This window comes from Myxocyprinus asiaticus, chromosome 9 (genome assembly GCF_019703515.2).
Source record: "Myxocyprinus asiaticus isolate MX2 ecotype Aquarium Trade chromosome 9, UBuf_Myxa_2, whole genome shotgun sequence".
NCBI classification, from domain to species: domain Eukaryota; kingdom Metazoa; phylum Chordata; class Actinopteri; order Cypriniformes; family Catostomidae; genus Myxocyprinus; species Myxocyprinus asiaticus.
This window is the reverse complement of record NC_059352.1, coordinates 24,641,918-24,656,893: the sequence shown is the minus strand read 5'-3', so window position 1 is coordinate 24,656,893 and position 14,976 is coordinate 24,641,918. Positions and strand designations below refer to the sequence as shown.

The 14,976-nt window shown below is 37.9% G+C and overlaps 1 protein-coding gene and 1 long non-coding RNA gene across 3 annotated transcripts in view; one reads left to right on the top strand and one right to left on the bottom strand.

Moving 5' to 3' along the window:
* The window catches only part of LOC127446336 (ribonucleoprotein PTB-binding 2-like), a 119,438-nt gene that overhangs the window by 58,659 nt on the left and 45,803 nt on the right, over positions 1–14,976 (bottom strand). Inside the window, exons 2-3 of one of the 2 annotated variants that reach the window (XM_051707187.1) lie at positions 6,018–6,054; positions 4,192–4,664 (exon numbers count right to left, since the gene is read on the bottom strand). In XM_051707187.1, the coding sequence (XP_051563147.1) occupies positions 4,192–4,664; positions 6,018–6,054 (510 nt within the window). The remainder of the gene's footprint in view (positions 1–4,191; positions 4,665–6,017; positions 6,055–14,976) is intronic. The other variant, XM_051707186.1, reaches the window with a different exon arrangement.
* LOC127446349 (uncharacterized) lies at positions 9,922–12,505 on the top strand. Its single transcript, XR_007898200.1, has 3 exons — positions 9,922–10,086; positions 11,469–11,619; positions 11,806–12,505. It is a non-coding gene; the product is annotated as an uncharacterized LOC127446349 (long non-coding RNA).

Below are 14,976 nucleotides of genomic sequence, written 5' to 3'. Positions count from 1 at the left end.
GTTAACAGTCAAAAATACCTATAAAATAACTTTTTTTTTTCTTTCTGGCAAACAGCCATAAAAGGGAATGTAAATTATGGTATCTGTGTGCTAAATTTAGAAATCGCAGCATACAGTGTTAATTATAAGGGGTCATCGCATTCGCAACTCAGTACTCAATACTCACTACTCATGAGTACTTTTAAATAAGCTACTCTTTTACCCTTATTTAGTTTTTAGGACATGTACTTCTACTCTACTCACACTACATTTTTTGGGAAGTAACAGTACTTTTACTTGAGTATGATTTTTCAGTACTCTTTCCTCCCCTGCTGTTGGGAGATGATGCTGGTCAGTAATTTGGCAGAGGGGGGTCAATTTCAGGGTACATGAACTTTTGGAAGCAACATATTGATTTCCTGTGTGATCATGTTGATTATTAATCAGTTTATTGCCTATCAATATAATTAAAAAAAGGCGTTTCATAAAACTATTCATAATAACTTTAGTGTTTGTCTAAAAAGTATTTAATATACAGATGTGTGTTAGGAGCATCAAAAGACAATATGGGCTGATCGACACAAACCTCAACTGATTGCTCCCCGAAAATTACCAATTGGAATTTCTTTAAAAAACTCCACCACCCTGAATATCAGTGTATTATTTTCACACTGGGTTTAATCTTTCCATTTGTCATTAACCTCGTCCACCTGTAGATATATCAGGAAGTTGCCAATCAGTGTGTGTACAGCTGTCAGGCTGTATATGAGTACGAGAGCCCCTCAGATGTGACACAGAAGAGCCGGGTCAGAACATGCCTGTCATGTACATGCTGAGTCATTTAATAACATAACTGCTGTCTTTCTCAAAAGTATCTCAAAGGCAAATGGGAGTTGAGTTGAGGGTGGGGGGGCTGTGTGACAGATGAGCGATACAGTGGGAGGTGAGATGTGAGAGGGAGAAAAAGAGCTGATATTTTCTGTCGACTAAACTCAACTACTTTTTTGTTTTGCCATTTCATATAATACCATAGTGAGAAATGTGAAGGGCATAAGAAACCACAGGCTTTGAGAAATGTTAGTTAAGCCAAAGAAATTTCTTTTATAATTTCTCACCCACATGTTGTTTGCAACCTGTATGGTTTTCTTTCTTTCATGGAAAACAAAGATATATTTTGACGTCACTGGTTCTCTTGCGTCTCGTGACTGATCAAGATTTGCCAGGTTTTAGTTTACACAAGTGTGAAGAAAATTTAAGAGTTACGTTGTGAGGAAGATTTCCAGCGATTAATGACTTATTAATTTCAGTCTGTTCATCACACAAGGCTATCATATGGCTTTAGACGACTTAGAATAAACTCTATTGCATGGCTTTATTAGTACTTTTATGGTGCTTTTTGGAGCTTAGTAGTGTGCCACTTTTGCTAGGAATGGGAGTCGAAAGGAATTTAATGATTCTGGTTTTAATTGAATTTCCAATAAAAATGTTACTGTTGAGGAAGAAATATTTGGAAATATTATTATTATTATTATTTTTATTGCATTTAATGCCCTCAGCAATCTGTTGCTAAATGAAAAGCTAATTTCAGATTTCCTCAGAGCAGAAATATCAAAGAGACAAATTTAATACAATTCTTGCAAAAAGACCATAAATGTAATCCAGTAATTGGTCCTAATGCAAAAATATATATATAATTTTATAAACTATTAAAAATTACATTCTAAATACAAACAAAAAACATTCTAAACTAAACTAACAAAAAATGTGTTAACACATTTCATTCATACATTTAAAAAAAAAAAAATACATTTCACTGAATACAACAAAAATCGTAATGTGGAGGGCTATCTTTAACAACACATTGTCCTTTGAAACACCAGTGAGTGCCTGATGCATGTCTCAGGAGACTGAAAAACAACATTACACAAAACAGTAACAGTTCTTCACTTTGAGTTGGAAATGGCAGAAGGTTCACTAAAAAGAATCAGTTTATAAGAGTCATTTGTTCAGGAACCGCATTACACTGGTCGCGCTGTGTATTTCACACTGAAGATTCAAAACCTATGGCTCAAAAGAGTCATTTGTTCAGGAATCAGACTACAATGGTCGCGCAGTTTGTTTCGCGTTGAAGATTCAGCAGCGGGGCAATGCTGACGTTGAAAAGTGCGGCTGAAACATTATTTACTTTTGTACAATGTTCTGTCACCTTCTGTGGAAAAAAGAACCTTTACAAACCATTAACAGAAACCAAAGGTCATGAAAATCATATGGTTCTGGTATTTTTTTTTATTTAAAAATATAGAAAAGATCAGCTTGAATATTGTTCTAAATATTTCCTTTTGTGTTCAATGGAAGAATGAAAATCAAAGTGCTTCAAATGACATGAGGTTGAGTAAATGATGACAGAATTTTCATTTTTGTGTTATCTATCCCTTTAATGCTTTCTTGCATTTTTTTAATGCGTAAAATAGGATGCAATGTAAATGTAAATGTAAATGCAATATTTAGATATAATATTAAGAAATCTTTAGATTAGGTCTCTCTTTTAGAACAAAATTACTGTGTAAACTCTTTATCTACATGGAAGAGTTGAGAACAAATGGTACTTAGGAGAGCATTTCTACTCCATAGTCACTCTTTCCAATCACTACCCGATTATGAAAGAAGCTTTTAGATAATTAGAAACCTCCTAAATATTGATGAGACCTAATGAGATATTTTCTGTCAATGTGAGCTGCATTTTGCATCTTATTTTCCGGCATCTTCTGCACACAGATGAGCTGAATCACTTTTGCAGTTGCTAGAGTTATCTAATTTCTGTACAGTAGTGGGGGCGGCAATATTCAGAGAGCTCCAGTATTGATTCTTGAAGCAAATCTGAAGTTTTAAAGAGGCCTGAGAGCACAGTGATGCAATTTGAGGTCAAAGTCCTGAGAGCCTGATGCATCTCCAAAGCTCCAGCAGATGATGTGGATTTAGCAAATCTTCATGGGATTGAAAGGGTGTGGTGTATTGATTTCTGTGTCAGCTGGTGTTGGCCCTAACTGCAGATCTAAAGTCAGTGATACCCTTTAGCTTTAATGGTTCTGATTAGAATGGAGCTTCAGGAAACCGTATCCTGCATCAGCACTTAAAGACAGTTTTCCTAGGACGTATTGATTTCTGGAGCTGGTCTACATGGTGAAAAGCTCTCTCTTCTTAACACATTGGAGAGGGAAGTGAAGGCTGGGTAAGGTTTCAGCACACATCCTCGCCACTGTGTCTGGCAACAGAGCCCGACCTCTAAAGCCACAATTAGGTGATCAGCACTACGCTAATGACTGGAAGTTGTATTGCTCGCACACACAAACACCACAAAGATGACAAGACAGCATAGGCTGCCATTTTTAAAGGAGTCCTTTATCCAAAAATGAAAATACTGACATCATTCACTCATCATTTAAATGTCTTTTCAAACCTGTTTGACTTTCTTTCTTCTGTGGAAAAAAAAGGAGAAGTTTTGAGGAATGTTCCCCCAGTTCTTTTCCATACAATAAAACTTCATTGGTTGGACCCTGTCAAGTTCCAAAAATGACAAGTAAAGCACTATAAAAGAACTTGTGATATATTTCAGGTCCTCTAAAGTCATCCAATAGTGAGGAACAGTACGAAATTTATGTTAGTTATTCTCTGAAAAATTTGTCCTCGACTACAGCTCACAAATTTCAATCGCATTAGGGTATGTTCACGTATGGCTTGTCAAGATGCATCATGCCAGGTTTAACATCAGTGATGCAAAACGCATCTGAGAACGAAGTGCTAAGTTTGCATAACTGTAAGTGTGAGTGAGATTTGGGGTTAATTTTCAGTGAATAACACTTTACATTTTGGTCTGTTCTTCACATAAAGCTATTGTATGGACAATGTACTAAACATATAATTTTGAGTTCTATGGAAGAAAGAAAGTCAAACTGATTTTGAGTGATATGAGTGAGTAAAAGATTTTTGGGGCAATTTTCATTTTTGGGAGAACTACTTTAAATACAAGATTTACAAGTGAAAGAAACAAAAACATTTCAAAAGAGGACAACAGTATTCCTAAAGAAAGAAATAAATATTATCACCCTTCACCAAAAGCAAATTAATTTATTCTGTAACCTAATACTTTCAAACCATGTCAGTTAGGGTGACATGCCTAAATACAAACGCCCTAATCCTTCTCTCTCATCTCACCTGACAGAAGACTGGTTTGTAGTGCTCTGAAAAAATGTGAGCCAGTTCCTCTGAGTCTTCGAAGTCTAGCGGCAGGCGGTCCACACATAGGCACTTTGAGTGGAGATGGTCAGCAGAGGTCAGCTGGTTGACATCAGCCCATTGCACCATGAGTGCTCGGTCGCCCAGCGGTTTCCTCAAGAGTTCTGAGCGTGCCCTGGAGGCCGAGTCCTTCTTCATGTACTCTACAAAGCCATAACCTTTAGAGTGACCTGTAAGGTCGCTGTAAACCAGGAAACAGCGCTCAATGTTGCCATAGGAACGCACCAACTCCTGAAACTGGGCGGCAGTGACTGTGTAGGGCAGGTTGGTGACACACAGGAGTGAGTCTGTGGGCTGCAGCTGGACGGTGATGTCACGGCCGCGGATTGACGTCTGGTGCAGAGTTCGGATGGCATCCTGTGCCTGGTCACCATTTAGAAGGGTTACGAAGGCTAGTGAGACACAAACACACACACATAAACACACAAAAACATTAATAAAACACACACAGGAAAGGGGTGAACAAGAATAATAACTACACCTTGTGATATTATATAACAGTTACTTTTGATGGCTTACACTGAGAGTGACAAACATGAAGGGAATAACTCATTAAGCATTACAATAACATTTAGTCCAAAGAAAAATATCTGGGGATAAACATCATTGGGGATACTGTGAATGTCCACTAAGCTTTGTTTGTACAGGTTAGCCTAGTTTATGAACCAGATTCTTTCCTGGAAATCTCCCAGAAAAGTTAGATATCATAAAACAATTCTTTAATTACCATTGACTTCAATTAAAACATGTAATTAACTACAGGAAGTCTGCCCATTTAATAACAAACATTTAAGAAGCTTGCAAGACTTTTAAAATTAAAAACATTAAAAAAATAAAAAATAAAATTACTCACAAATATGTCCAGAATATCAGAACATCAGCAAACAAGTGTTAGGTTAAGGGCAATTCCATAATGTCATAATCATAACCTGCCTCACCCTATCTACCTTGTCAAGTACATGACATGGCCAAAAGTGTGGACACCCCATTCTAATTAATGGGTACGGCTATTTCAGTAATTTCAGTGCAGGCAAATTTTAATGCTATGGCAAACAATGACATTCTAGAGAACTGTGTGCAAACAGTTTTGGGAGGGTGCTTTTCTGCTCAGCAAACATTTTCTGGTCTGGAAGAACTTGCAAAAAGCCCTTTAGGATAAATTGGAACACAGACTGCGAGCCAGACCCCATCGACCAACGAAAGTGCCTGACCCCACTGATTCTTTTGTTTCTGAATGGAGAAAATCCCTGCAGCCATGTGATCAAGTGGAAAACCTTGCAGAGGAGAGGAACCTGCTATAGCAGCAAAACACATGATGTGTGTTCTAACATGTGAATTCTTTTTTCTTGGGGGTTTGTAATGCAGTGAAATGTCCATAATTATGACAGTAGCATTCTAGAAAATACATTAGCCTATCCTGGAAACATTTAGCTAGACTCTTTAAAACACTTTAAAATGCTGCTGAATTTATAGTGTCCATTATAATCTACTGTAGTAATCCTGTACAACTACAGTAACATTTAAAGGAATAGTTCACCCAAAAATGAAGATTCTTAAATCTCGTTCGCACTTCTATTTAATTCAAAATATTTAAATGCGTCACAACGCAATTGATTATTGAGACAGGCATTTGAGATAGCTAATAAATAACTAATGATAAATAGCTACTGTAAATAATTTCACAGGCAACTGGTCCCACTGAAGTTCCCATTTATGCGATTATAATTCTCTCATGATTTACTCACCCTCATGCAGTCTTAAACTCGTACAACTTTCTTTTTTCTGAGGAACAAAAACAAAGATATTTTTGAAGGATATATGATGTGTTTTTGTCCATACAATGTAAATCAGTAGGGTCTAAAAATGTTTCAAGCTCCAAAAAGGACAAAAAGGCAGCATAAAAGTGGTTTAATCCATGTCTTCTGAAGCATACGATAGCTTTGGGTGAGAAACCTATCAAAATTTAAGTCCTTATTCACTTTATATCCACAGTCGTCTTGGCACATTCATGAGAGAAGCTTGTTCACACACTTCTTCGTGCCTGACACATGCGTAGAGCGCTGTACACAAACTAGACATGGTGTTGCCAGGTGTGCGGTTTTCATGCCCAGTTGTGCCATTTTAAAAATGTAGACATGGTTTAAAATGATAGTCGTGGGTTGTGCTTTTTGGGGATACTTTTAAAATGTATTGCTGTCACCTAAAGGGTGATGATGATAAACAATAGAAAATAAAAATACAATGTCTTATTCATGTATAACGATACTTGTATATAGTACCTGGCAACCACGTACACTGACAAAGAATTACTGTCTTGAATCCTGCGCTGTGTTCCAGTTGGGCCGGATATCAAGATTTATAGTGAATAAGGACTTGTATTTTGTCAAGTTTCTCACCCAAAGCAATCGTACTGCTTCAGAAGACATGATTTGCATCTGGATATGCATATTTCCCTACTATATAGTATGCCAAAAACAGTATACTTTTTTAACAGCTGAGAAGTGTGTCCTTCATCAAAATCAGTACATAATCTGACAGTATGCGATTTTGGATGCAGCAATGGATTACACCACTCGAGTCCAATGGATTTTTTATGCAGATGTTATGTCATTTTTGGAGTCTGAAAGTTTTGGACCCTACTGATTTATTGTATGGACAAAAACGCATCATACATAATTCAAAATATTATTTTTTTTTTTTCCCTGCAGAAGAAAGAAAATCATACGAGTTTAAGATGGCATAAGGGTGAGTAAATGAACTTTTAGACTTTCTCCATTCCTCTCTTCCCCTTAACTACAGTAAGTGGAGCACAGTTGGGCATTTTCTTATGCGACAGCCTGAACAAAGAATAGCTAACACAATAATCTTAGAAATCACAGCCACTTTACTTGTGACAGGGCTGAGAAGACCATTTTTTTTAAAAATGGGAACAGGAACCTGATTATAGCCTTCGTCTAAATCTGTGAGAGTTATTAGTTTTTTTCCCTTGGCTAATTTCAGGGTGGGGGATGTGTGGTTGGGGGGGCTTTATTGTAGCAGCATAAAGCCTATAATTCTACTGCCATGAGACATCTAAAATTACTCATTAATGTACAGTGCATTCATTTATATGCTCTCCATAGGCATTGACATTAAAATGACAAGCACAATGGAGTTCAGCTGTCTACAAAAGATGACATTACTGTCTGGCAGATGTTGGGGGTTCCTTAAGTCCGTTATGGTCAGCATGAGTTTAAATAGCAACATTTATCAGTAATTTCTGGAAACATCACAAAACAAAGGCACAACAATTACAGCAATTATAAAGTTAAAATCACAGCTTTGGCCCACTTCATCGCATAGGCATTGTCTATGCTTTATTTCCCTGTTCTTATTACCCTCATTAGACTTTTCGTTAGCACTGATAACATGCTGGGGAGGAGTAACACTCAGTTAGCTACTGTAGTGTATGACATAAGCTCTCCTGACACTGTGAGAGCTCATTGAGATTCATTACGCCAGAGTGTGAAAGATCACAGCGCTTTAAACATGATGGCTTTGTATCCTGTTGGCACAAAGGGTAAGAGGACTAATACAGCTGTTTACATTTAGTTTAAGATTCATTTAAATTATCTAGCTTAATCTCAATTTGCATATTTCTACTACACACTAAAAGTATGTCTGGTGATGGAAAAGTACTACTACATCATGAAATTGCATCTTGATACCACAGACCACTTTGTTCTCACAATCCTGTGTGTGCGGTTCGCTAGCTGGTGAAACGAATAAAAATGGCATTTATAAAAGTATATTATTTCACAAATGTCGAGTATTTTATTATTTTCAAACTTATGATTCCATTTATACCATAAAATATGAATTGCAGTTACTAAACATTTGCTTAGATATCTCTAAAGCTCACTTAAATTGTTTTAGATTATTAGTAGTATAAGATTAGATACTCATTGAGCACATTTATTTTACACCGATACAATGTATAAGGTCAAGTAAACTCCTTAGACCAGTGGTTCTCAATTTTTTTGGTCACAACCCCTTTAAATCAAGAACAACTTTTGCCCCACCACCCCCTTATATATATATATATATATATATATATATATATATATATATATATATATATATATATATATATATATATATATATATATATACAAACTTTTTAAAGTTTTAATTTAATAAAAAAGCTTTTCTGCATTTTTTTTTACCTCATGTTACGACATAAGAAAATACCCAGTTACTACAAAATAGTCTGAATTAACTTTTTATCACTAGGCTTACATTCTGTTCTGTTATTTTCTGTTTACTTTCTGTGTTACATAAATACATAAAACATTTTAAATATGCCTTTATACTTTTAAAACATCTAAAAAAAAAAAAATTAAGAAAAAGTGATACTGTTTCAGAAGCAATGCTAATATATAATCTAAAATAGTTTTAGGCATAGATCAAGCGGTAAACACAGATTTTTGCCCATTCCCCTAATTTTGTGTTGCATGTAAACACATTTACCAGCGTTCTTACTGGCTTATCCAATTTTATGTTTTGATGTCAACAGCAGAGAGTAATCCAATGATTTCAACCCTCATGTAAACACTGTTCCCTTTCAAGTCGGTCACTTCAACGCTGCATAAGTTGCTGATGATATGGGAAGCTCCGCCAAGGAGTGACGATCTCTGAAGCCCTTTATAATCCCGCCAATTTATTGGCAGACAGCACTTGACGCTCTGCCCAGGATGCACGCATCATCGAGAGTCTATAAGGTGGAACGCAACGCTATTTCATCAAAATCTTCTCCTTCAGGGTCACGACACAATCATCTCTCACTGTGTTGTCTGTCTGGGCCGAACTCATGTGGAGGCAGCGCGCGGTGAGACTGATTGCGCTCACTGAGAGCACATGAAACTCAAGATGTTTGGACACGTACCATTACTTGCTCAATGCACGTAACGGTACATGTCCACTGGTGCGGAAGAAATCCGCTCAACGTCGCTCACCACGCCAGAGAGCTGGTGCTTTGGGCCGGTGTACAGCGTGTGCGTATCGGCTATGATTGTTTTCCGTCCAAGAGCAATAATCTAATTTTTAATACGCGTGATTACAGTTAGAAAGATGCCAGCGTTAATTCCGTATGCCCAAAGTAATAATAAACATTGTTATTACACTTTTGCTTCTTCAGCCACAGTATTATCTCATTAAATCCAAGTATTATGACATTTATTGCCTGTAATCCTTGATCATGCTTATGTTTCTCTGTTTTTGTTAGCATACTTGGCACCAATCTCTTGGAGCATGTACCTCTGATTCTCGAGGAGGAGAGGAGTAAGGAGAAATCTGGGCACAGTCATACAGTTTGAAGAAACTGTGTCAGGGGTGAGTGGATTGCTGTAGTATAACACATTAGCTAGACAAGTGCACAGTAATGTTTTACAGAACATATATTTGAAGTCTTCATTTTTATTTGTATAGTGCTTTTCACAATACATTTAGCTTCTAATCATTGATAGCATTAATACTCTTTATAACTGAAGAGTAACAGTATCTTTGAGTGGTTGCAAAATTTAAGTTCAGATGCGAAAATGTTTTGTATATTTGAGATTGAACAAATATTTTCCTCTGCACTTTTTATTCGGCTCCAACAGAACTTTGCTGTCATTGATGAGGATGCACCTTTGAGGGACATGTAAATATTTTACATGTACTGTATGGCAAGATGCTACAGATACCTTGGTTGTTAAAGACCGGATGCCACAGACTTTTTCATGGCAGATAAGGGAGATAGAAGATGGAACGACTGGTGGATAAAAACTCTTCAGTGTAAGTAATATCACAGATAATTTTGTCAAATATCAGCTTAAAATACTTGTTCGATTTCAGTGTAGCATGTGGAACAATAGGTTAGAACTACATTGTAAAGACCAGGGGGATATGAAAATGAGAGGGGCACAGAGGGGCATTTTAATATTTTTATATTGCTGAAAAGTTGTTGAATAGTTTACCCAAAAAAGGAAAATTCTGTCTTTTACTCACCCTAATGTAATTTCAAACCAACATGATTTTTTTTTTTAAACACAAAAGGTGAATTTCTGGTGGTGGGACATAAACCACAGTAAAAGTATTTGAAATAAAAGGTGCAATGTATTCCAAGTTTTCTGTAGTTATATGGTCACTTTTATGAACAGAATATAATTTAAGTTGTTATTTACCATCAAATTAAAGCAATAAAGCACTGAAAACCTAACTGGTTCTCATTGCATCCTGTGAACAAACTTGGAATATAGTTTAAGTAGCATTGATTACTTTTAGGCCGTGTCCACCAAAGCGTTTTTTCCTGAGGCTAGCGTATTTTTTCAATTGTTTGCAATGGGAGCGACCGTATTTAAAAAAGCCAGCAGCGTGATGAGGCGCTGAACGTCTACTCCACGCTGAGCGCTGCATGCTTAGTATATTTTTTCTGGTCGCCGAGAGTTGAAAAATGTTCAACTAGGGATAAACGCAGTGCTCGTCACTCACTATTTACCCAGCCGTCCAGTCACAGTGGAGGAGGGGCAGGACAAAATCCACACCGACCAACCGTCACATCCTACTTGTACAACGACTGAACAACAACGGAGAAGTTTGCTGGTCTCTGAGTATTCATGTCTGTACCAGATGACATTCCCGAACTACAACAATATTAATATGAAAAATAATGCTTTAGCCTTCCCTTCATCCAGAGCAAGGACCAGAGCAAGTAATCTACCTTGTGCCGACATTTTTACATTCAGTAATTGTTGATAACACAAACTATCTGCAAAACTAGGTACTTGCAACACATTACTTCCGCTGATATTACGTATCAATGCAACCAAAGCTGAAACGTTGCGCCTCCAAAGCGCTCTCAAGCACTCCCAGCTGGGCATTTTCAGAAGAGCACCTGGCATTTTCAGCTGCAAAAAACGCTTGGTGGATACACGGCCTTACTGTGGTTTTATGGCATTTTCCCCTCTTTTTGAGCTTTTTTTAAATCACCATCCACTTACATTATGGCCAATAAACACTATGAAGATTTCAAACATTCACCATTTGTGTTCCACAAAAGGGTGAGTTAGGACATAATTTTCATTTTTGGGTGAACTATTTCTGTAAGACTGGTGTGACCACTTTAATATCAAGTTAATGTGAATGATTAACTTTCCATTACTATCAATTTTTTTCAGTTATGTGATGAAATTGGCCAAATCCATTCATCAACATTCCAGTGCTTCAAGGAGGGCTTCACTATTGTACATGAGCTTGCACCAAGAAAAATCCTTTTGACCAAAGTATACATTGAAGCAAGAGAGGAGATGCTTGCAGAAGATCTTCCAGGTATTTACTGTGGCATTACTGCAGATTATATGAGTAGTAAATATTGTCAAACAAATGTTTTTGTTTCGTCAGAATGATGTAATACTGTAAGTTCTGTCATAGCAAATTTAGTAAAGCTTGGAAAGTTGTTTTTGCAGACATTGCATGGTTTTAATACTGTTCTAACATTATGTTTTCCTCTTACAGTGTGATGCTGATACACCATATGAAAATGGCTTTCACCAGGATGGTTCAGGTCCTGATCAAATGGATGGTGTGCAGGGGAATAAGAATCAAAGAGGGGGTAATTGCAGCCTTCAGTGCATACTTTCTTTTTTAACCCTATATGAAAAATATGCTCACTTCCTGCAAAGTGCTATTGCAAAGATATGAGTAAAGAATCATTCAAAGACGTCCTGTGTTCCAGAAGAGACTATTAAAAAATTGTCATATTTTACTCACCCTCATGATGTTTCAAACCTGTATGACTTTCTTTTCTTATGTGGGGACAGAAAAGGAGATATTTTTAATGAATATCACAGCCCGCTCTTTCAGTGCAATGGCAGTGGATAGAGCCTCAATTTAAATCTTAGAAGACCCAAAAGATGTCATAAATGTAGTTCATGTGACTTGTGCATCTAATTTAAAGTCTTAAGGCATACAATAATTTTTTGGTGAGAAACAACCTGAAATGAGAGAAGCTCCTTCAAAGTGGTTTGTGTGTTCACATGTTCGTTTTGTTCTTTTTTTTAAGCTTTAAAGTGAGGTACTGTCAACTGCCATTGTGTTGAAAAGATAGCCCGTGATGTTCATTAAAACTTCTGCTTTTATGTGCTCCTAAAATTTATTTTTGGGTGAGTATGAATGTGTAATTAAGTTAAAATGAAATGTGTAGTAATATTTTTAAAGCGAAATGTGTGTTAATCTGTGACACCGTGAACAAAAATGTGAGAAATTATTGAATGTTTCATGTTATTAAATAAATGTGATTAAACATTAAGTTGGCAATTTTTAATATGCTTTACCTGAGTTCAAATTTGCCATTCATAAGGTTCAAAGTGCTTGTCACTGGGGCAGTACCCTTAAAAGGCCAAATTTCCACCTTTTCCAAGGGTACATTATAGTACCATATCACTGAAGTCGAAGTTAGTCACCAAGGGTACATATTTGCCTCTTAAAAGGTACAAGCTGTAAGGGTACAAAACTGTACCCAAGTTTAAGGGCACATGGACGTACCTTTGAGGGTACTGCCCCAGTGACAAGTCATTGTACCCCTAAAAACAAATTTTGCTATTTTTTTCTGACAGTGTACGGTGTGAAGAAGTTGGTGGGCCAGCTTCTCCTCTGGTGTGAGAGGCATCTCCTGTCGATACATGCAGCGCACGTCCCTGGTCACCTGAACGGTGAACCAGTGCTTGCCACCATACAACAGGTCAGAGCAAACTCCACAAGGTGGCTGTATGACTTGAAGTGGCAAGTTTGTGCTGAATGGTGTTCCTCTCGGGGTGAGGACCCGGCACATTGCTCTGTGCAGCCAATAAATGTATGAGTGTTAAAGCTCACTCTACCAGGAGCATGGTCTCCTACTGGGCGTGGTCTAAGGGCATGTACTTAGAGGACATCTGCCTGGCTGCGGGTTGGGCTTTCCCTGGCACCTTTGCCAGGTTTTACAACTTGGACGTCTCTTCCCTCTCCTTCCAGGTTCTTGTTGTGAAGGAGGGCTAATTTGTCAATGTTCACTACCTTGCTGGCTAGTGCATTGTCATTTGGCTATTAGACTCTGTATGGTGTCAGTCTTATGGCTGTCAAGGTCTGGTCCAGTGTTAATGTCCTACTACTCTGTTGGCTAGTTGCATTATTTTAGCCCAGTGGTCATGGACCGTTCGGCGTCTTCCTCACCGCAGTGTGAGTGAACGTGGTTTGCATTGCTCCACATCCCGATTTGTCTAGTGTCGCTACCAATTCTCTACCTTAAATGGTTGTTTACCCCCCCCCCACCCCCTTCCTATTTACCAGTATGAAGGGGAGGTTCTGTTGATGCCTTTAACTACCTTAATGGCTAGTAGGCATTGTTAGTGCATGCGTATCAGTAGGGTGACTTGATGGTATACATTCCCATAGCATCAGCAACTGACACAGTGTTGAAGTGACCGACTTAAAAGGGAACGTTACAGTTACGACTGTAACACTGGTTCCCTTAAAGGAGGGAAAGAGATGCTGTGTATGATGGCCACACTACTGATTCTTGCTGTTAAAGGTTTGAAAGATGTGCTCTCTTCCCTTCATTCAAAAATCCTGATGAAATAGCATTGTGTTCCAACTTATATGCTCGCGATGACGTGCATATTGGGGACGGAGCGTCAATCACTGTCTGCCAATAAACTGACTGCTTCAGAAAAGCAGAAAGCATGCACAGATGCACACTCTTGAAATCCAAAACAATCCTAAACTAACATTTTCAACACTATGATTTGAAACACAATATTACTAATTTGGCTATACATACAGCAGCATGTGAATTGGGATTCAGCCACTGTGACACATGCAATCACTGTGATTTTCATTTACAACTGGGTTTGTAGCAAGTAGCAGACTACAGCTCTGCCCCATTACTGTACTCGTTATGGCTTGTTAGGCTCCGATCAGTCTGGGCGTTGTTAGCAGATGGCTGTAATATCTTAGCAGACCAAGGCCATCAGTGCCGGGCAAAGTATGGGTCCTTCAGGCTGTGCCTTGACAGAGTGTCCTCCCCCAGCTGGCTGCCTTCAATGGCAGAGCACAAACAAACCTTCCCCTGCTGGTTTACTGCATGTCAATTATCAAGCAGGCAGGCAGATACATATACACACTATCACATTAAGACAGACACGGTGATACAGTAACTGCTTTATGGCATGTCAACTGGCAGGTCAGAGCTATACAAACACACACATACCTTTAGTTCCTGACCACAACTATGTCAGTTCCAAGATCATATGACACACCCACATTTTGGCCTCTACCTGATATCTCACAGCATGTCAATTACCACTGAAAATGCCCAGCAAAGCTGACAGCTGCCATAAAGTAGATCTGGAATATGTATTCTGATGAGCATGCAAAAGAACATACAGACACACGTCATTCATCCTATGTGAAAACAGGTTTTCAGAACCCTGTACACATGTACAGCATGTCAATGTTATAAAAGAAATCAAACTATAAGAGGACCTTATTACCAGTTTATACAACACATACAATAACAGATCCAAAAACAGATCAGAAAGACCCTTATATATGAGCCTGAGGGGGTATTTACACCTGGTCATTTCATGCGTTTTTACTGCTCAGAGAGCTATCTGACCATGAAAAGACCAAATCCGAATGCCCTACAAGACA